This window comes from Podarcis vaucheri, assembly GCF_965113315.1.
Source record: "Podarcis vaucheri genome assembly, chromosome: 18".
Taxonomy (NCBI): Eukaryota; Metazoa; Chordata; class Lepidosauria; order Squamata; family Lacertidae; genus Podarcis; species Podarcis vaucheri.
This window is the reverse complement of record NC_138756.1, coordinates 2,985,257-3,005,899: the sequence shown is the minus strand read 5'-3', so window position 1 is coordinate 3,005,899 and position 20,643 is coordinate 2,985,257. Positions and strand designations below refer to the sequence as shown.

At 44.9% G+C, this 20,643-nt stretch overlaps 1 protein-coding gene across 5 annotated transcripts in view; it reads left to right on the top strand.

Moving 5' to 3' along the window:
• DOT1L (DOT1 like histone lysine methyltransferase) overlaps window positions 1-20,643 on the top strand; it is an 83,629-nt gene that overhangs the window by 30,359 nt on the left and 32,627 nt on the right. For all 5 annotated transcript variants that reach the window (XM_082206229.1, XM_082206228.1, XM_082206227.1 and 2 more), the window contains exons 8-14: window positions 10,213-10,268; window positions 11,915-11,994; window positions 15,984-16,052; window positions 17,398-17,504; window positions 18,717-18,758; window positions 19,356-19,439; window positions 20,370-20,607. In XM_082206229.1, coding sequence (XP_082062355.1) covers window positions 10,213-10,268; window positions 11,915-11,994; window positions 15,984-16,052; window positions 17,398-17,504; window positions 18,717-18,758; window positions 19,356-19,439; window positions 20,370-20,607 — 676 coding nt within the window. The remainder of the gene's footprint in view (window positions 1-10,212; window positions 10,269-11,914; window positions 11,995-15,983; window positions 16,053-17,397; window positions 17,505-18,716; window positions 18,759-19,355; window positions 19,440-20,369; window positions 20,608-20,643) is intronic.

Here is a 20,643-nt window from a genome sequence, read left to right as displayed (position 1 = left end):
CTCTCCCCTCCCTGCAAAAAAGAGAGGTAATTTTAACCGTCTGCTCCTTTTGCAGCAAAAGGAAAAAGAAAAGGTCTGCCAGGTATTAAGCCATTCCGGATTTAACGCTTCTTTTTTCCTCCTAAGCGGGAACTTTTTACCGCTCAGATATTTGAAAAAAAAAAGAGAGGAGGAACAAAATACCCAAGCCTTCCTCCAACGGCTTCCATAGCTTTGAAACAGAGCCACGTTCCGTAGCTTTGGGTTCCTGCCGCTTTTGAGTGTGTGTCTAAGAAATATTATTATTATTTCAAAAATAGCTGTGTGTGCTTTTCCAGGCAGAACAAACAGGTCTTTGTGAGCCAAGTGTCGTGCTCAGAGAGGACTCTCGGAGTACAGGATTTTTCTCCCTTCCATGTCTGCGTTACGTTACAGCCAACTATCCTGGCCACACTTCCCCCCCTGCTGCAAATGGAGGGTTTTCTTTTCAGATTTATTTTGGACTCCAAAACTCCCTCCCTTTCAACCCCCATCTCCATAGGACCTCCATAGACCGCTGGAAATCTGCCCTTGCTCCTTCTTAATGTATTTTGCACAGACCCCACTTTCTCTTGGCGGAGTCACACCCCCTGCCTGCTATGAAACGTGATTTCCTTCTGCGGTCTCTGCTGGGTAGACCCTCTTGCCTGTGTTGTGGGGAGGTAGGGTGTGTGCAAGGGAACTTGATGCCTGGCTAAGTTTGGAAAATTCCAGCTGAATTGAAATCTCCACTGAAACAGGAGTTTGGGGAGTTGATATGGAACGGTGTCACCTGGAACGGTTCATTGGCTCCTGCAGGATTCTGGTTGGATTCAGTTCAAAGTGCTGCTTCTTAATTCTTTTTCTCCCGCTTGCGAAAGATGGCGGGATCCCTCTGTCCAGAAGAGGCATTCTCTCCTGAGAGCAAGGGATGTTTCATATTTAGTTGAGATCCCTGCCTTGCAGGGGGTTGGACTAGATGACCCTTGGGTCCCTTCCAACTTTACAATTCTATGATTATTATTTCTAGACCCCAGTGATGGCAACTTCCCTGCAGGGGCTGCTAGACTTCAGCCAGCATGGCTGGTGGTCAGGGACAAGGGCTTAGGAGTTCATATGTAAAGCGTCTGGAAAGTCTGGTTTTCAAATTATGTGCAATTTTCTCCCGTTATAGCTCTGCTCCAGAGTAAGCAGCACCAAGCGCCTAATGTGAGGTTTACAGTCAGTTTCCGACTTGAGTTGAAATTACTGTTCATGCTGCCAATACCATGTTTATTATTAAATTGTTTTTTTTAAATTAAATTTGTATACCACCCTATATGCCTGCAGGTCTCAGTGCGGTTCACAAGATAAAATCACTATATATATATATATATATATATATGCTTTCGTAGATTTTCACGGGTATAGGAATGCAGGTTTTGGTGTCTTCGGGTGTCTTCCCGTGTAAGAGTCGGGGTGTCTGTGCGACGTTTGGCACAAGGCACAAAACCATAGCTCGCCCCTATACACGAAGCCAAGCCAGAGCACAACTAAATGCAGCACAGCCATCTTCTCAGAAAAACTCTTCACAAGCTCAAGAGGTCAAGACACGAGAGCTTTAGCAACTAATCTACACTTAATGACCCACCCAGTGATATTCAGAATATCACTCATGAAATCACCCAAGATATCCCTCAAGTAATTAATGACCCACCCAGTGATATTCAGAATATCACTCATGAAATCACCCAAGATATCCCTCAAGTAATTAAGGAACAAAAGAAGAAAAGGCACACTAATCTAGGAACTTCCTCTCTACCCAGAACGTTGGAGGCTATACACCACACCCCTCAACAGTATTTATAGGAACTCAAACACCAGACTCTGCTCTGTTCCAGTAACAAGAAGCCGAAAGCACCAGCCTGAAGATGACGAGTGAGACCTCGTCGAAACGTCGCACAGACACCCCGACTCTTACACGGGAAGACACCCGAAGACACCAAAACCTGCATATATATATATATATATATATATATATATATATATATACACACACACACACACACACACACACACACAGAACAAGAACAACTTAATAACGCCCCCCACATTTTAAAAGGGCATTGGATGTCAATCAGCCAAAGGCCTCATTAAAGAGGAACATTTTTGCCTGGCATCTAAAGTTGTAAAATGAAGGCGCCAGGTGAGCCTCCCTGGGGAGAGCGTTCCACAAAAGGGGAGCCACCACAGAAAAGGCCCTGTTCTCGTGTTGCCATCCTCTGGATCTCTCAAAGAAGGGCATCAGAAGATGATCTCATGGTCCAGGCAGGTTCCCATAGAAAGAGGCAGTCCTTGTGGTCCTGTGGTCTTGAGCCGTTTAATACCAATTCTTTTGACCATATATCTACAATTTGTATCATCAAAAATAATCAGTAGCTATAATTTTGGACAGCAAGTTGCAGTTTCTTTAGTGTTACGGCTAAAATCTGGGTGCGGGGTTACTCTGCCACCCAGCTCATCGGACTAAGTCCGTGGGTCCCTGCGGAAGAAAATGAGCTCAGCCGGACACAGGAGCAAACTGCAGAAGGTCCAAGTTTATTGCGCAACAGGTTCAAGGCGAGATTGAACAGCGAGAAAGGGGGTGACATGAACTTTTGAAATTTCCCTCCATGTCCCAGAATACAGTGCAAAATACCTCCCAGTTACATCACGAATACATTAAGGAAAGGTTGGGTTACACAGATTACATCATGAATACATTAAGGAGAGGTTGGGTTACACTGGATTAACATATGGAGGAGGGAGGGGGGAATATGCAGAGCTGGAGATATGCGCAGATAAGCACATCCTGAGAAGACAATGGTCCATGTACGCATAGTCTGTCACCTGGCATTGCCCGAGGAAAGGTTTGGCAGAGTGATTTTGACAGGATTACTTGAGAGATTATGGAGGACAGGGGAGGGGTGATGGAGTCCTAGAGAAATTGAGCAAATATATTGTAGTGAAGAAGACATGCCCCCCCCCTTCCGTAACAGTCCCCCATTCGGAGATAGATTTGCATTAAAGTTCTGTAAGAACTTGCAAATCTTTTCTCCGCACCCTAAATCTCGGTGAATGTAGGTTTTCCCTGTGAGTGGGAATACGCTCTAATGGAAAGGAGGTGGGTTGAGCAGGGCAGCAAAAGAGGGAGCAACACGGACGAATACAATGTACACGCGTGTTATATATATGCGCTAAATAATAACTTGGTATCTTCCGTACCAGATGTGTGGGTTTATGCAAACCTGAAAGGGACTTGCATATCATGCTGCTTTAAGGATATTTGCACAGAAATATAATGGTGTAACAGTACACATAGCTAGACATAGGATATCACGTAAATTAATATTTTGTTGCTCAGTTACTTGTGGTATTCTAGCACCTTGGAAGAAATATTTTCTCAATAGTGATCTATGCTTTACATTTAGGCAGGAAGGTCCACTAATGACTGCAAAGTGCAGTTTGCTTCCCCCCCCCCCGCCATTTTGTGTTCTCAGGTGTCAAGGTAGCTCTTCTGTGGTCTCACACTGACATAGTGCTACAGCAACACATCCTGTCTGTTGAATCCCCTCAGGGCTTTCATTTAACCATGTCGCCTGGCATTCACCATAGCTGGCACAGGTTTGGGCATCTCTGAGGGAGATTTCTTCGCCTTGGCCTTTAGCTATGGGATTTTATTATAGGCTGTGGTTTTGCACGCATGGGGGTTGCTCACTTGCACTTAAAGGACCAAAAGGCTAATTGCAGCCTGGATACACGTGCCCAATTCAAACTGAGTCCAATTTGAATTTATCTTGCCCCATGGTTCTCAACTCTTCAAACCAATCTGTTAAAAGAAAACCATTCTTAACAAGGGCAGTTGTCCAAATAAGTCAATTTAAGTCTATAAGGAATCATTCCTGCTAAACCAAAGCATATCCACCTTCATGTTTCTTAGAAGCTTCTCCTTGGTAAAGCAAGTTTTAGCACATTTTTAAAATGGGTAGGGAAGGTTGGCATAGTGCCAGGTGGGACAACGAATTGTGGTTATCTAAACATTGGACTACACAATAGTGTGAGCTATTAGAAAGTATAAAATGCATGAGAATTCTCCACTGGTGTGTAAGGAATAAGACATTAAACATAAAAACAGTTACACACAATACATTGCCCCCCTTTGTGGAAATCACACTGTCAGACACATTTCAACATTCTTACATAATAACACATAATACAAAACAAAATAATTAAATATCTGTTGCATATCTTGACACCATTGTGATCTTTTACGTATGTATCTTTTGAATCTTGGAGCAGAGGCTTGAGGTTCAAGTGAAAAAATGTCCTTGCAATTCAACTCCTCCCCCCTTTGTAACCCCCCCCCCCCGTCAGTCTATATCATTTTAAAGAGATAGCTGTGGCCACTTTGAAAACTCTGGTGTTGCAGGTCTTGTGATAGCGAAGAACTGAGTTGAGGGGTTGTTGAGGGGTTGTTGCTGCTTTTCATCATTGCACATCTGTAGAAGTGATATCCTGTAAGGGGCAGGGTTTTGGGGCGACTTAAAACAGTTAGACAAGAAAGGGGCAAAAGGCAAAAAGGATGTCCTCCAGTTTCCATGGGAAGCTGCAAATAATAACAATTTTAGTGGATTAAACATTTTATTCATTATCACATTTCCATATAATTACTGTTATTATCTGCTAAGTTTGTTTGCTTTCCTTCACTTAATTTTTGTTGTTGTTGTTCTTTTCATATTATAAAATAAAAAATTACTCCACATGTATAGAAAGAGAACTGAAAAAATACAAAGGTTAAAAAATACAAAAGAAAGCAAAAATTAGATTACCAGTCAGATGAAAACAAACTTGACACAAGGACATCAGATTTAGAAAAGAATTATTATTAAATATATTATCAAAACCACTAGACTGAAAAGATGGGAAAACAATGGGGAAAAACTTAAAATTCACCATGTGCTATCTGATAAAAGAACTTCATGAAACTGACTTTCAACATGTGATGAACATGTCCCCAAAGTAAAACACAAACACACAAAATGAGCTATGAGGAACCAAAAATAAATAAATGCTAAGACACACAATTAATAAGTAACCTGAAGTAATCTGTTTTGGCATTCTAACATCCCAAATGAAAATAAAAGTGTTTCTTGATGTGACATCAGCTGTAATGTTAATAGTGGAATAGTGGGAAATGAGTTAATACCAAGAAAATGAATGGCAATTTAAAGTTGTGCAAGTACCTTGCACTAGCCAAAATGACAGAATTAAGAAATGCTCAGGCAAAAGGTAAACAAATACCATTCCACAAACAATGTTTGGTTGTGCTTCGATTAATTTCATATATATAATGGAAGAACTGATAAAACGAACTTAATAAAGGAAAACAGATTATTTGTAACCTAAAAAATAATGTCAAAGCCACAAAGAGATAGAAGGAAATCAACTAATATAGCAGGGATTCAGACTTGTTTTGCTGAACAGAAAGAAAGTGACTGTTTGGCTTTAAGGGAAGTAAGACAAAAGGAAAACAAATGCAATTACTTTTTATAGAGTATTTAAATCACTGTTTGCATCCCCTCAGAAAGGACACTCTGTTAAAAGGGAAAATTATTTCATGTGAGAGGTCTGTCAGGAAATGCTGTTCCTAAAATGCATAGGCATATACACATACACATACACACACACACAAGAAAACTGTTATAAAATTTAAATCACATGGGGGGGGGGGAAACTACTCAAGAGAGGAACTCACAGTGGGAGTGCTTTGATATTTACCTGTGAAAAGAATTTGGCATGTCCAGTACTTAACTCTATTGTCTTAAGTAGCCCTGGAGCAAAACACATTAAGGATGATTTCGCTCAATGGTTCCAAGTTTTACATAAGGAAATTTGTATAGGTTTCACGCTCTCCAAACCTTCTCTCTCCCCCCTCCTTTCTCTCGCTCTCTCTTTTTTTTTTTTAAAGCTGATCTAGCCTCTGTGCATGTGCAGAGTTCATGTCTCAGCAAACCTTTTATACCACTGAAAATGTTGCATCCTTTGGCTCAATTAGAATAAGGAAGGGAAAGGTAAGGAGTAGATTTTAAAAATAGGGTTAGATTTTAAAACAACAAAAGGAGAAACTCAGCAATTTAAGTATTCACCAAAGCTAGCAATTTCAGCGCAAGCAACAGGAGTGCTTCCTTTATGTACAGGAAAGGACTATCATTATTGGTCATTTTATCTGGTCATTCGCGGAACAATCAACCGCTCTCTTATTTATGAGTAAAATGGCCAGAGAGTTAGAATTCATATGATTTTTTTTTTTTTTAACATTCTCAGCCTTACCATCCGCAGACAAATTTTACTGCCCTTTATTTACAGGATGGATGGTCAAGGCTAATTCTACTTGATTATATGAATTTTTATGTGCTTAAACTTTTAATGGACTTTTAAGTTTGATTTTTTTAAAAATAATAGACAAAATGATGAACACTGTAATCACTTAAATGCTTGATATTACCAGTTGGGCTTCACCTCTCACCTTTTAAAACTAAAGAGCATAGCTAGGTTGAATTTCAACTCCATCACGTCACCAGAATTTAAGAAGTACCCTCCAATGCTTGCAGACACATGTCCTTCCACACAGCCACAAATCGGGAGAGTTGAAAGGGGACCCTGGGCTCATCTAGTCCAACCCTCCAAAATATAGGGTTCACAGCAAGATTTTGCAGCAAGATTTGTACTACCAAAGAGGCATACACATTTAAGTACAGATTTACAGCTGGGAAAGGAAACATCTATGCTCCTATCATGTACTAAGGAAGAGGAAAATAAAAGTACATAACTTTACACAGAACCCTTTTTGCAGATCTTGAGATAGTTTGAGTGAGTTTGAAATGATATTTAAGGAAGATTGAAGTGAACAGTTTTCGTAAGATAGGGAGAGGATCTCTTATAAAGCACAGTTAAAGCAGCCCTAGATTTGATTTTTTTTTAAGGGAATACACGAGTGTTGCCCCCCTCCCCTCTTTGCAGTTTCCTTTAAAGGAAGCTTACTCGGAAGTAAATTTACCTGGCACAGAAGTAAGAAGGGGGAAAACAACTGAAAGAGGCAGAGTGAAACAAGGGGGAGGGGGGGCATTTTCTAACAAAAGAGGCCATGAAGTCTTATAGAGACTGATATCAGGAGCCTTACAATAACTCTTCTGTCCAACCAAATCAAAGTTAAAACTGGATTCAAATATTTTTCTTTGAATGAACACCATACTTTTATAGGCATATGCTTAATGAAGTACATACACTGCATTTTAGCTTGAGAGAGCAGTTGGCTCAACTAGGCTTTTGCAGCAGAAACATTAGGTTATCAGCACCTTCCAAAATAAGACTGTAGACTCACAATCTCAAAAGTTGGGGCAAAGCAAGAGGTGGGGTAAACATTTGCACACTTCATTCTCAATTTTTGTCTTATTTAGGACTGCTAAGATCCAGCATGGCTTCCTTAGATTTAAATTTTGAAGCAAGCTTGCAGTTTAAACTATGCACACTTAAGAAAGGCAGTCTGCCAGAGACAGAAGGAACAGACAACACACATAACAGACAACATGTAAACATACATCTTCTCATATATGTATTAACAGACAACACACATAACAGACAACATGTAAACATATATATTCTCATCCTTTAGTTGGTTATTGCAAGGAGATGGGCCACTACCTTTGGCTTCATTAAGTGAAATTAGTAGGAAGGTCCCACATGGTTTTATGAGCCTCCTTGCCTCTTCAAACACACCACCAGGTAATCAGACTGGTAGGGCTCACAACGCTTGGTTGACTGGGTACCCCTTTATAGATGCATGCGTTGCTGTTGTTGCTTTTTTGCTTTTTCCTTTTTTTGGGGGGGTGTCTGGGATAGAGAAGGGGGAAAGAGAGGGGTTGATTAGGATTGGTATGTCTAGGGGTTTGGTACGCTTAGTACAGGGACGTATAGTAAAGAGGAGAAGGGGCTTCTAGTTGCCTGGCAACTTCCTTAGTGGGTTTTAGAGAGCTCTAGCTATCCGGTTCCTTGCGTTCCATTTCCTATTTCCTTATTTCCTGTAACCTGGGGTCTCTTTCCACTCTGCCGGTCCTGCCCAATTCCTCATGGGCTATCCCTCCTGGCAACCTCCTACCTATCGTCACATCTCAGGAAAAGGGGCCCTACTGGACGCCCGCGCCATGCAGTGCCAGATCGGGTGGTCCCTGGATAGAATTTCGGGTCGAAAATCCCCCTTGCTTTCGGAAGCGAGCTTACAGTACACGTGGTATGTAGCTCGACCGGTGCGGCTGGGATTGGGATAGAAAGCAAGACCACTTCCTGCCCCCTAGAAAGGACGCTCGGGAAGATCGGAAAGAGAGCTCCAACCCCTTGCTTTCAACTGGGATGCCCGTTGCAGAGAGTCGGCTGTCTTTCAAGTCGGGTCTCTCCGTCTTACTTTCGGGCTCCCAATTGGTGCGGCTGGCTGGAGATTTTAAGGAAAAGGGATAGAGCTCAGAACCCCCCTTTCGGGTTGAGCAGCGGTCCACGGTCTCTCTCACTAACCGGACCAAGAGAAAGGCAAGAAGGAGCGATAGAGAGGAGGGCAGAGAATTCAGTTGCCAGGAGACTTCCACCCCCTTCCCACCAGTGCACTGGATTTTCCTTTTTCCTTATACTCACGCGTCTTCTATGATGATCCCGGGATCGATGAATAAGCCGGCTGGATCCCTCTTTTGCTCCCCGGCTGAACTCCTAGGGCTTTCGATTACCGCCCAGAAGATGGCTGGGGGTCCAAAAGGATCTTCCCAGGCAAAATGGCCTGGAGCCGGCTGAAGATTTCGGGGCCCCCAGTCAGCAGCTCGGGAGAACCGCAAGCCCCACGTTGGGCAGCCAACTGTTACGGCTAAAATCTGGGTGCGGGGTTACTCTGCCACCCAGCTCATCGGACTAAGTCCGTGGGTCCCTGCGGAAGAAAATGAGCTCAGCCGGACACAGGAGCAAACTGCAGAAGATCCAAGTTTATTGCGCAACAGGTTCAAGGCGAGATTGAACAGCGAGAAAGGGGGTGACATGAACTTTTGAAATTTCCCTCCATGTCCCAGAATACAGTGCAAAATACCTCCCAGTTACATCACGAATACATTAAGGAAAGGTTGGGTTACACAGATTACATCATGAATACATTAAGGAGAGGTTGGGTTACACTGGATTAACATATGGAGGAGGGAGGGGGGAATATGCAGAGCTGGAGATATGCGCAGATAAGCACATCCTGAGAAGACAATGGTCCATGTACGCATAGTCTGTCACCTGGCATTGCCCGAGGAAAGGTTTGGCAGAGTGATTTTGACAGGATTACTTGAGAGATTATGGAGGACAGGGGAGGGGTGATGGAGTCCTAGAGAAATTGAGCAAATATATTGTAGTGAAGAAGACATGCCCCCCCCCTTCCGTAACATTTAGTAATATTATTTCTTCCAACATTAAGTTCCAGCAATCTTGCACCAAAATACATTCCCACATTGAATGATAACATGTGCCAATTTTATCGTGACCCCTCCAACAAATAGCCGATACGGGAGATAACATTTTCTTTGATTATTGCACATGGATTTGTGGTTTTTATAACGGAAGAGTCAACCGCCTTGAATATTCCTCTGCGGAGGCACAGATTTATTCTCATGGATTTGCATAAACAGAGAGCTTTGAGGTGGATATCCTCCAAGCCAGTTGCTGTCTTTTGGCTCCCTCCTTGCCTTGGGAAGATGGAAATATCTGGTGCAGATGGTGCCTCTCCTTTGCTGCTCGCTAAGCAGATTATGTTTCCACCATTGCGACCAGAGAAACAAGACGGGGAAGGTTGGGTGGAGGGGAGGAGACACACAGCAGTTTAATAGGAGCCTGTGTATGTGATGCCTTCTGTTCCGATCTCTCTATTCCCCCTGCACCAAAAAGTAGGAAAAAGTAAGAGGGATGTGACTTTTCCTTTCGGTCTCCTTATTTCAGTGCCTTGTCAGTGGCCCAAATATATTCAGAAATCTGTATTGCGGGCTGGTCTTAGGAAGATGTTCCCTCTCCCTCCCTCTTCGGGCACGGTAGCAAGCGCAGCTGCATTTTGCCAGAGATGTAAAAGTTGGCTGAGTTAAAACAAGAAAGTCAAACTCCATTTTTTTCCTCTCTCTCTCCTCTTCTTAGCTGGAAAGAGGCGACTTCCTCTCGGAAGAATGGCGGGAGAGGATCGCAAACACAAGGTACGGCGCTCTGTCTTTTAACACGGACCCCCCCCCCCGGCGCAGAATGGGGTTCACCTGCTTGTCCTGCCCCCACTTTTTATTCATTGGATGCTAGATATTGCCCCCGTCTCATTTCTTTGCAAGGAGAGAGTGCTGAGTTGCTTAGGGCATCCTGCTCAGGGGATCACCTGGCTAGTGGTGGCCGTGGTGGTTGCTATTTAACTGTCCTTCACCCTAAGATCCCAGGGCAGGTTAAAGCAGTTAAAACGGTTTGGAACAACTCAGGGGCCACAAAGAGATGTGGGTCCTAAAAATATGGACTTCGGGTGTCAAAGGCCTGGGGCAAAAACCTGTGATTCCTCCAGAAGCTGTGTGCTGAAGGTTCCAATAATACAGTGGTGCCCCGCAAGAGGAATGCCTCGCAAGACGGGAAACTCGCTAGACGAAAGAGTTTTCCGTTTTGGAGGTGCTTCGCAAAACGAATTTCCTATGGGCTTGCTTCGCAAGACAACAATGTATTGCGAGTTCCTGCTTTTCCCCCCCTCCCCCCCTTTTCTAAGCCGCTAAGCCGCTTATCAGCTGATCCGATCAGCAGATAAGCCGCTAAAAGCCACTAATAGCGCTAATCCGCTAATCCTTCAATGGGCTTGCTTCGCAAGACGAAAAAACCGCTAGACGAAGAGAATCACAGAACGGATTCTTTTCGTCTTGCGAGGCACCACTGTAATAATAATAATAATTATTATTATTATTATTATTATTATTTTATACCCCGTGCACCTGGCTGGGTTTCCCTAGGCACTCTGAGTGGCTTCCAACACATATGAAAACTTAATAAAACATTTAACATTAAACATTTCCCAATACAGGGCTGCCTTCAGGTGTCTTTTAAAAGTTGTGTAGTCATTTGTCTCATTGACATCTGATGGGAGCGCATTGCACAGAGTGGGTGCCACCACCGGGAAGGCCCTCTGCCTGGTGGCTTGGAACTTCTCGCCTAGGGTTAGGGAACTGCCAGAAGGCCCTTGCAGCTGGACCTCAGTGTCCAGTCTGATGCACCTATGTGGGGAAGGAGTTCCAGAACTTTGGGGCCACCGCTGAGAAGGCCCTCTCCGCCAGGGCAGCCACCACCCCTGAACTTCTGAGGAAGCTGGAGCTGCCAAGAGGGCCTCTTCTGCTATCTCGGCACCTGAGAGGGTCTGTAGAGAATGAAGTGGGCTTTCAGGTACTAAAACCAGGGGGATGGGAAGTGTCAGGCTTGGATTGGTGTGGCCGGGACGTATTTAGCCCAGAGTGGCTAGCCGCCCAGAGTGGCTGGGGAAGCCCAGCCAGATGGGCGGGGTATAAATAATAAATTATTATTAAATTATTATTATTATTATTTTAAAAAACCCAGACCATGTTGCTTGGAGCACCGCTGAATTGCATTTCTAAGTTATTTTACAAATGTGGAACATGTTCCCCTGTATTTTCTGGGGTGGCTTTAGTGAAACACATATGAGAGTTGAAAGCTATGTTATGCCTTGCCAGAAAAGTACATGTGTGTGCACACGCATGTGTGCGTACGCGTGCACACACACACACATGCATCCTTCCCCCACCCCTTGCAGCGAAAACAAGACAGTGTGTGTCCATGTTTTACTAAAACTCCTCTTACCTTCCAGTGTTATTTTTGTGAATAACTTTGCCTTTGGACCTGAGGTGGATCATCAGCTGAAGGAGCGATTCGCAAACATGAAGGAAGGTAATGAGTTGCGTCCTCTCCACTGGCCTCTCCACTGTTGGGATGACAGTTGTGCTTTTTCAGTTGTGTGGTGGCAGCAACGAGTATGTTCTTTGTATGTTGGAGGTGGCTGTTCTGCCCGCAATAAACGGGCTTCCTAGAATGGATATCGGCAGGGGCAACTGATGTCGTGTTTCTAGATGTTTCTAGATGTTCCTGCACGCTGGCTCCCTTCAGCCAGCACAGCCGAAGCTCAGGGAGCTGTAGCTCATAGATATATGAACGGGGACCCTTGCAATCTGGGAATCACAGCTAAAGAATCCCACTCAAGCTCTGTTTAAAATTCTCCATTGTAGGAGAGTTTGCTACCTTCCAAGGGAGTCCGTTCTACTGTCAAGCATTTGTTAACACCAGGAAGTTGTTTAGCTGGAATCTCGTTTCTTGCAATCTGTATCTGTTGGTTTGGCAGCAGAAAGCAAGCTTATTCCACCTTCAGATCTTTGAAGGTGACCATCCTATCCCCTCTCAGTCTCTTCTTTTTCCAGGCTAAATGTACCAACTCCTTCAACTGTTCTTCATAAGGCTTGGTTTCCAGACCCTTGATCATCTTGGTCTCCCTCCTCTGCCCACCTTCTAGCTTGTCAACATCCTTCTCAGCCCCTCATCCTGTTCCCACAGTGGCCAGCCACTTCCCTTCACCCTCTCTTAAAACAGCCGCTATCAGTCCTTGTCTTTGTCCTTCAGCAGAAAACTGGCTCAGGTTGATCTCACCTTGTAAAAATTATAACAGCCCACAAATGAGGACTTGACACCTGCTCTTGAAATGCGATCTGGCGGCCTTGATGAGTCCTGTGGCTGTGAAACTCCCTCCCAGGCGCTTTTGTTTCAGCCTGCCAGTCTTCTTCGATCTCATGGGTGTTGTCACAGGGAGCAGTTCTCTTCCACAGGTGTCAGGCAAAAGCTTTGTTCTCACCCTTTGTCTTGGGGTTTTCCTTCCACCCCAGTTGGGTGATTTGGGCCCAATTCTTTGTGTGTGCATGTGCAATTTTTAACTGAATTTTATACACGGTGAGTCCTTTAAAAGAGGCCCCGTGGGTACAGAGTACACATGTTCCACTGGGTCTCTTTTAAAAGACTCACCCTGTATTAAAACCAAAAATGCCAATTTCAAAGTACATATATCACAATATTACGCATTCTGGCAGATCTGTGACAATGTTTTTCTCTCTAGTGATATGACCGAGTAATAGAAAAATACCATAGCTATACAACTGAAAAAAACAAGATGACTATTAACCCATCTGGCAGAATAGTATAGGAAGATTGATGTAAGAAAAAGCAGAAGGCTGCATTTGGCTGGCATTTTTTTTATATACAGAGAGGCATCCAGAATAAATCTCCCTCTGACACAGTGTTGAAAACTCTGATAAATAAGCTAGGTGCCAAGTGGCTCCTGAAACCAAGATTACAGTTGCCAAAATTCAATGCCTAGTTACCCCTTTCGGGGCAAGACGGCTCTAAAGTCTTATTTTCCTAATGAAGGACTGACTGTGATTGATTATCAGTTAAGCACCTGGCTAGTTCAGAGGACAACCTTGAGCCAGGTAAAGAGCTCTGAGAATTTGAAGAAGAAAAGACACTTGATCCAGGGACAGTCTGCATCTCTATTGGCCTGTTCCATCCTCTTTCTCTTAGTGGTGGCTGCTCCAGCTCAGGCTGCACAGAGAAAGCATTTTGGTTCCAGAAATTATTTCTGATTGCGCAGATGAAATACAACGGATAGAATTCTACAGGATGTTGTTGTTGTTGTTGTTGTTTAATCGTTTAGTCGTGTCCAACTCTTCGTGACCCCCTGGACCAGAGCACGCCAGGCACCTCTGTCTTCCACTGCCTCCCGCAGTTTGGTCAAACTCATGCTGGTAGCTTTGAGAACACTATCCAACCATCTCGTCTCATCTTTTTTATCTCATCATATATCCTATCCCAAAATACCCTCGGTTTTCTTACAAGTCCAGCACCTACATATGGGGTAAAGGTAAAGGTACCCCTGTCCAAAGGCCAGTCGTGTCCGACTCTAGGGTTGCGCGCTCACCTCACTCTAGAGGCTGGGAGCCGGCGCCGTCTGAGGACACTTCTGGGTCATGTGGCCAGCGTGACGAAGCTGCTCTGCTGAGTCTGCACCAGCGCAGCACACGGAAACGCCGTTTACCTTCCCGCTATAAAGCGGTACCTATTTATCTACTTGCACTTAAGGGTGCTTTCTAACTGCTAGGTGGGCAGGAGCTGGGACCGAACGATGGGAGCTCACCCCACCGCAGGGATTCAAACCGCCGACCATACGATCGGCAAGTCCTAGGCACTGCGGTTTTACCCACAGCGCCACCCGCGTCCCTCTACATATGGGGGGGGACACCAATTTGCTTGTTTACTTCCAGCAGTTTGCTTCCAGCAGTTAGAACACTGTCCCACCATCTTGTCCTCTGTCGTCCCCTTCTCCTTGCACCCTCCATCTTCCCCAACATCAGGGTCTTTTCCAGAGAGTCTTCTCTTCTCATGAGGTGGCCAAAGTCTTGGAGCCTCAGCTTCAGGATCTGTCCTTCCAATGAGTACTCCTTCCAGTGAGCACTGATTTCCTTAAGCATGGAATTCTACAGGATGGGGAATTACAATCCTGATCCAGTGATCCCCAGGCATTCACCTCCAGATGGTGGAGATACCAGGCACCATTGTGGCGCCCAGGCATGTTCACTTGGTTGCAGGTGGTCGAAAGCCAGGAGCAAAATGCGCCTGGCGCCTGGCTAATTTCAAGCACGGCTCTCACGTCAGTGAGATTTTGCTGCAGCTAGGGCTGGGCCCAGTTTACTAGGGCTGATCTGAATGTTCATGTGTGTGCCTGTGTGTGCCTGTGGTTCGGCTGCTCCAATATTTATTGCTTAAACGCTTTCACACATGTTTTTTGTTCCTCTTTTTTGCTCTTCCTCTCCCTCATTCAGCTCTTCAGACAAAAGGTCTAGCTTTAGATGTGGCAAGTGTTCATGTCCTCTGTATTGCTGTATTTACCTGTGCTGTTGTTGTTTTTAAAAAAGACCGCAAGTACACTTAATTGGTGAATATGGTTCACTAGGCTGAGGGGGCGCTGCTGCAGAACGCCACCGGGCTCTGCCCGCCCTTCTCTGCCCTCCGTATAAAGAGCAATTAACCTGTGACCTAAAAGGAAACGATTTATATGCAGCCATTAGGGAAGCTTTCTTGAGCCCTGTAGATCACTTCAGATGTTATTTGGGGTGGGTAGGGGATCCCTTATCTTCAGATGTCCAGGCCAAACTCCACAGTTCATATAAAACCATCTGTTCAACTTGGTGAGTCGGGGGGGGGGGGAGAGTTAAGACAGTTTACGTGCAGCACCCGTGAACCTCCCTGATGGTAAGATTGTCAAAATGGTTATTAACACGAAATCAAAAGTGCAGGCGGAAAAGAAAGAGGGAAAACATGATTAGAGGTGCAGAGCGCAGTAGCAATACTGTGTTTCCGAAATTAACAGAGAGCAGATAATGTAGAAAAATCAATGCAGCACGAAAAGCCTTTTTTTGTTTTGCAATTTAGCCGGGGAAGAGAGTGTGGCACATATCTGAAATTGACCCGTGAGGAGTGGAATCCCACCCAATGGCAGGGAAATGTTTCAGGTCCTGGAAATGTGTCATCGCAAGTTCTTGCCTCTGCAGTAGCCAGTGTCCACCTATTCTTGCACCACAGGGAGAGAGGGCCAACTCTTCAGTTTCTTGGCCAAATGCATTCTCTCTGTGGTTTGTTTACTTTTGATTTATGTTCCCTGCCTTTTGTTTGCCTGTGCTTTTTGATTTTACGTTAGCAAGGAACAATGATTGGGGGAAAGGAGAGATTCCTAAAGCCTTGCCTTTTTGACATAAGAAGGCACAAACTTGACCTGTGCCCTGTCCACTGCTTTAGGGTAACTAACGAGGGGGCTCTGTTCCTGCTTTTTCCCCTGACAGGTGGCCAGATTGTATCCTCGAAACCTTTTGCACCATTGAACTTTAGAATAAACAGTCGAAACTTGAGTGGTAAGACCTCTCTCTATTTTAAAAGTGTGTTAGGTTTTGAACTGAGCGTGAGCAGCTAGGTGTGCAGCCCTTATGCCTGCTCCCTCGGATGTCCCTGGGCTTGAACTTGTTGGGAGATAACGCCGAGGCCCTTGTGCCATCCCCCAATGCAGCGTCGCCCGGGATTCATCACTCGGGTCTCCCGTCACACTGATGTGACCCATATCCTCCTGGGACATGAGCACACGACTAGCAGAGTCCAAAATAGAAGCGTTAGCTTTGGGGTGTAACATCTAATCCTTATTTATTGCAATGAAATCAAACACAACAGTACGAAGTAAACATGGCTCCTCTTTCTCTCTCTTCCTCGGAGAGAACGCTGAAACAAAACATCACTGTGAGAGAACAGTGGGAGGAAGGGAACAAACAGTGTATCTCCCTTTCCTCTTATATAGCTCTAACAATCAGCAGCTGAAATGCATTACATACAGACACGTGATCCAACAATCCTATATCTGCAGCATAGGGGAGGTGAAATCCTAACAGAACTCCCGTCATCTAAGAAGAGGCATCTCTACCACCCAGGAAGGGATGCCTGTTCTAAATAGAGACATTCCTAGAATGACAATACTTGGAGGGACGTAGGTTCCCCATCTCTGCTCTAAGAAAAGGCATTCCGTCTTCTCAAGAGGGAATGATACCGCAATGAATGCTAATTCTTAGGTCAGGACAGGAAATTTCTGTGTGTCTCTGATCCCTCTGCCAGATGTTGTCAGAGCCTCCTGTTGTTTTGGGACTACAACTCCCATCATCCCTAGCTAGCAAGACCAGTGGTCAGGGATGATGGGAATTGTAGTCCCAAAACAACTGGAGACCCTTGTTTGGGAAGCCCTATATTAAGAGTCTCAAATCGCAGCACCCCTGACCATTGACCTTCCACTCAGCCACACCTAGAGATGACCGATCTTTGGTGTATGCAAACAGGCTTTTGTTTTTTTAAAAGAACCTAAGAAGAGCTTGCGGGATCAGGCCAATTCTTTTCCAGCATCCTGTTATTGCAGCGAGGCGCCTGTGGGAATCCTGCAATCAGGACCCCAGCCCAAGAGCTCTCTCGCCTTCTACCACAGCTGGTATTCAGAAGCACTTACTGCTTCTGGCCATTGTGGCTTGGCAGCCTTCTCCCCCTCCGTCAATTTGCCCAGTCCTCTTTGAAAACCGTCTAAGTTGCTGTCCACCCCTGGCTCCTGCGGGAATGAGTTCCCTAGTGAAACAGCATGAAGGGTGGGGTGCCACTCTGAAATGTGCTCCGCAGCTGGCGCTCCTGTTTCCTCTTTAACCCTCTCCCATCTTTCTCCTCCCCCAAAAGATATCGGCACTATTATGAGAGTCGTAGAACTGTCACCACTCAAAGGGTCTGTCTCATGGACTGGGAAACCTGTTTCTTACTACCTGCATACTATTGATCGGACCATAGTGAGTAGCTGCACACAGGGCAGTGGGTGGGGGGGGGGGCTGTCCGTGAGGGGGTGTGTGTGAATAAGTTTGTGTATTAATTTATAGCAAATGGCAGTGGTGAGCATCATCGGCCTAATTTTATTGTGCATTTTTTTAAAAAAAGTTTTATTTATTTTCATGGTACAGTAAGCTAGGAAAGTAGCTGTTACAACAGTAAACAACAAATAACATGTCCTGATAAAATTGCAGACTTTCAGCATGCCCACGTGTTAAAAGTTTCATATGATTACTCTTTAAGAGATCACACCACATTTTCCCATGAGTGCTGGGTGGATTCCTGCCACAGTCTGAACAATTTATGTATTCAGTAAACCTTTGCCATATATTATAAAAGGAATATGGATTGTGTTCGCCCTTTGCACCTTTCACCTGGCATGTTAGTTTCTCAGCCAATGCATTTGTGTTCCTGGTGGGGTCAGGAAAGGGTGTGTTACTGTTTTGTTGTTTTGGTTTAATTATTTACTTGTGTTTTATTCTGTATTTCATTCTGTGAACCGCCCAGAGATCTTTGATGAAGGGCAGCATATAAATTTAATAAATATATACAATAAAAATAAAAGGGGTGGGGGGGCAGCAGCAAGCGAAATCCACAAACCACCTTCCGCAGAGAATTAGAATTATGGAATTGTCAAGCTGGAAGGGACCCCAAAGTTCCTGGGTGCTCTGCGTTAGGACCCTGACGCCTCTCTTTTGCATTTATTTATTTAGTTGGGCTGCAACCTTTTATCTTTGGTGATTTTAGGTGGCAAGTTCCCAGTCCCCCCACCGCTGCCCTGACTGTTTGTCGCTTGCGGTTCCCAAGAACACAGTGTCTGCAGTTTCCCATTGTTCAGTCATTGCCCTGTGATTGTGGTCCATCAACACAAGTTCTGTCCGCTTCTTAGACGCTGCTTTCTGTAAACTATTTTGAGAGTGGTGGGGTTTTTTTTTTGCTTTTGCTTTTTTACAATCAAGTCATATATAAATTTCATAGGAAAAAATAAACAAGACGTCTCATTTTGTTGCTCCCAAATCACTAAATGCTGGTGTGATGATATTTTAAGGGTGAGTTCTTGGTGTAGCTTTTAGGGAGACGATGCCTGAATGCTCCTTTGAAACACCTGGAACATCTGAGGAGGTTTATTCATTTATTTATTATACTGATCTATTTTTCTTGTCGTTGCTATTTAGCTTGAAAACTACTTCTCTAGTCTCAAAAATCCAAAACTCAGGGTAAGTGGCGTAACAATAGCCGTTTTACTTTTTAAGCCTAATTGCAGTCGTGGAAGCTTCAGAGTAGCGCAGCCTCTCCGAGACACGTAACGCGGGTGCAAAAGCACTCTTCTCCCGTGGCTGGTATGCATGGAATCATGGAGCTGGAGGAGACCCTAAGGAATCATCTGGACCAGCGTTTCTCACACTCGGGTCTCCAGCTGTTGTTGGACCACGACTCCCACCATCCCTAGCTAGCAGGACCAGTGGTCAGGAATGATGGGAACTGTAGTTCCAAAACAGCAGGAGAACAAAGTGTGGAAATCCCTGATTTAGTCCAAGTCCTCTGATTCAGGAATCACAGTTAAATAATCCCTGATGGGTTGACTATCCAACGTCTGTTTCAAATCCTCCAATGTTGGAAAGGCTGCGGGGAGATAGGCTCACATTTTCACGCACGGTGGAGTTGTCCGTTTTCAAGAGGAGAAATGACACGCTCTTCCTGTGTGTCCTCCACCTCTTATTGTTTGGAAGGAGGGGGGTGTTTTCCTGTCTTTTCTCTCCCCCCCAACCCCCAGCCTTCTCCGTGCTCACGCTCTCAATGTTTACACTCCGCAGGAGGAACAAGAGGCAGCTAGACGTCGCCAGCAACGAGAAAGCAAGAGCAACACCACCACGCCAACAAAGGCCCAAGAGACCAAGGTCTGATCCCACGAATAATCCGCTGTGTGTGGACAGTTGCAGTTTCCTAAAAGCCAGGCTCAGGCACACATCAGAGGGGCAGCATGTTTCTGGGTGGTGCTGGGGGGTCCCAACATCTACAACATGACATTTCTTTAAACAAACCTTCCCACCCCCCAATTATATTTTACAGTGGTGCCTCGCAAAACGAAAAGAATCCGTTCTGTGATTCTCTTCGTCTAGCGGTTTTTTCGTCTTGCGAAGCAAGCCCATTGACGGATTAGCGGATTAGCGCTATTAGCGGCTTTTAGCGGCTTATCTGCTGATCGGATCAGCTGATAAGCGGCTTAGCGGCTTGCAAAAAGGGGGGGAGGGGAAAAAACCAGCAGGAACTCGCAAGACATTGTCGTCTTGCGAAGCAAGCCCATAGGAGATTCGTTTTGCGAAGCACCTCCAAAACAGAAAACTCTTTCGTCTAGCGAGTTTTCCGTCTTGTAAGGCATTTGTCTTGCGGGGCACCACTGTATTAAGTTTCAACATTCTTAACATATACAATCAAAGCTTTTCTCTTATTTTTGTTCCCACTCCGTTTTCCATGTTGTTGTTTCTCCCCTTCTACTGCTCCTTCTATCTATCAAATCACAACCACAATATTATAATCTATTCACTTCTGTTGCTCATAGCTCAAATCTGGCCGTGAGTTCATCATACTGTAATATTTCTTTAAATAGTCATTTCAAACAAGGTTGTTTTTTTTGAAAAAAATTGAAATTGGAAGTACAGGCAAACAAGCACCTCCCCCCAGTAACCAGCCCTTCCCATAAGTATAGCACAAGACTCTTGTCCTCATGCCTCTGGGAGCAACAGAGAGCCCTTGGGCAGCTTCTTGAGGAAGGGCTTCTGCTTTTCTTGGGTTTCGTGTCCTCTTATTTATCTGTTTGTTGCACAAAGGACTATGGTGCTGAAGAAGAGGCGGCCCCCGGGGCCAACGCCATCAAAAAGCCATCTCCGTCCAAAGCCCGCAAGAAGAAGCTGAGCAAGAAGGGGAGGAAAATGGCCGGCAGGAAGCGCGGGCGCCCCAAGAAGATGAACATTGTGAGCTCAGAGCGCAAGCCCAAGAGGAACCAGACCGCCCTGGAGCTCCTCCACGCCCAGACCGTTTCGCAGGCCTGCTCGTCTTCTCCTCAGGGTGAGCTGCCAAGTTGCTTGGTGTTAGCTGGCCACC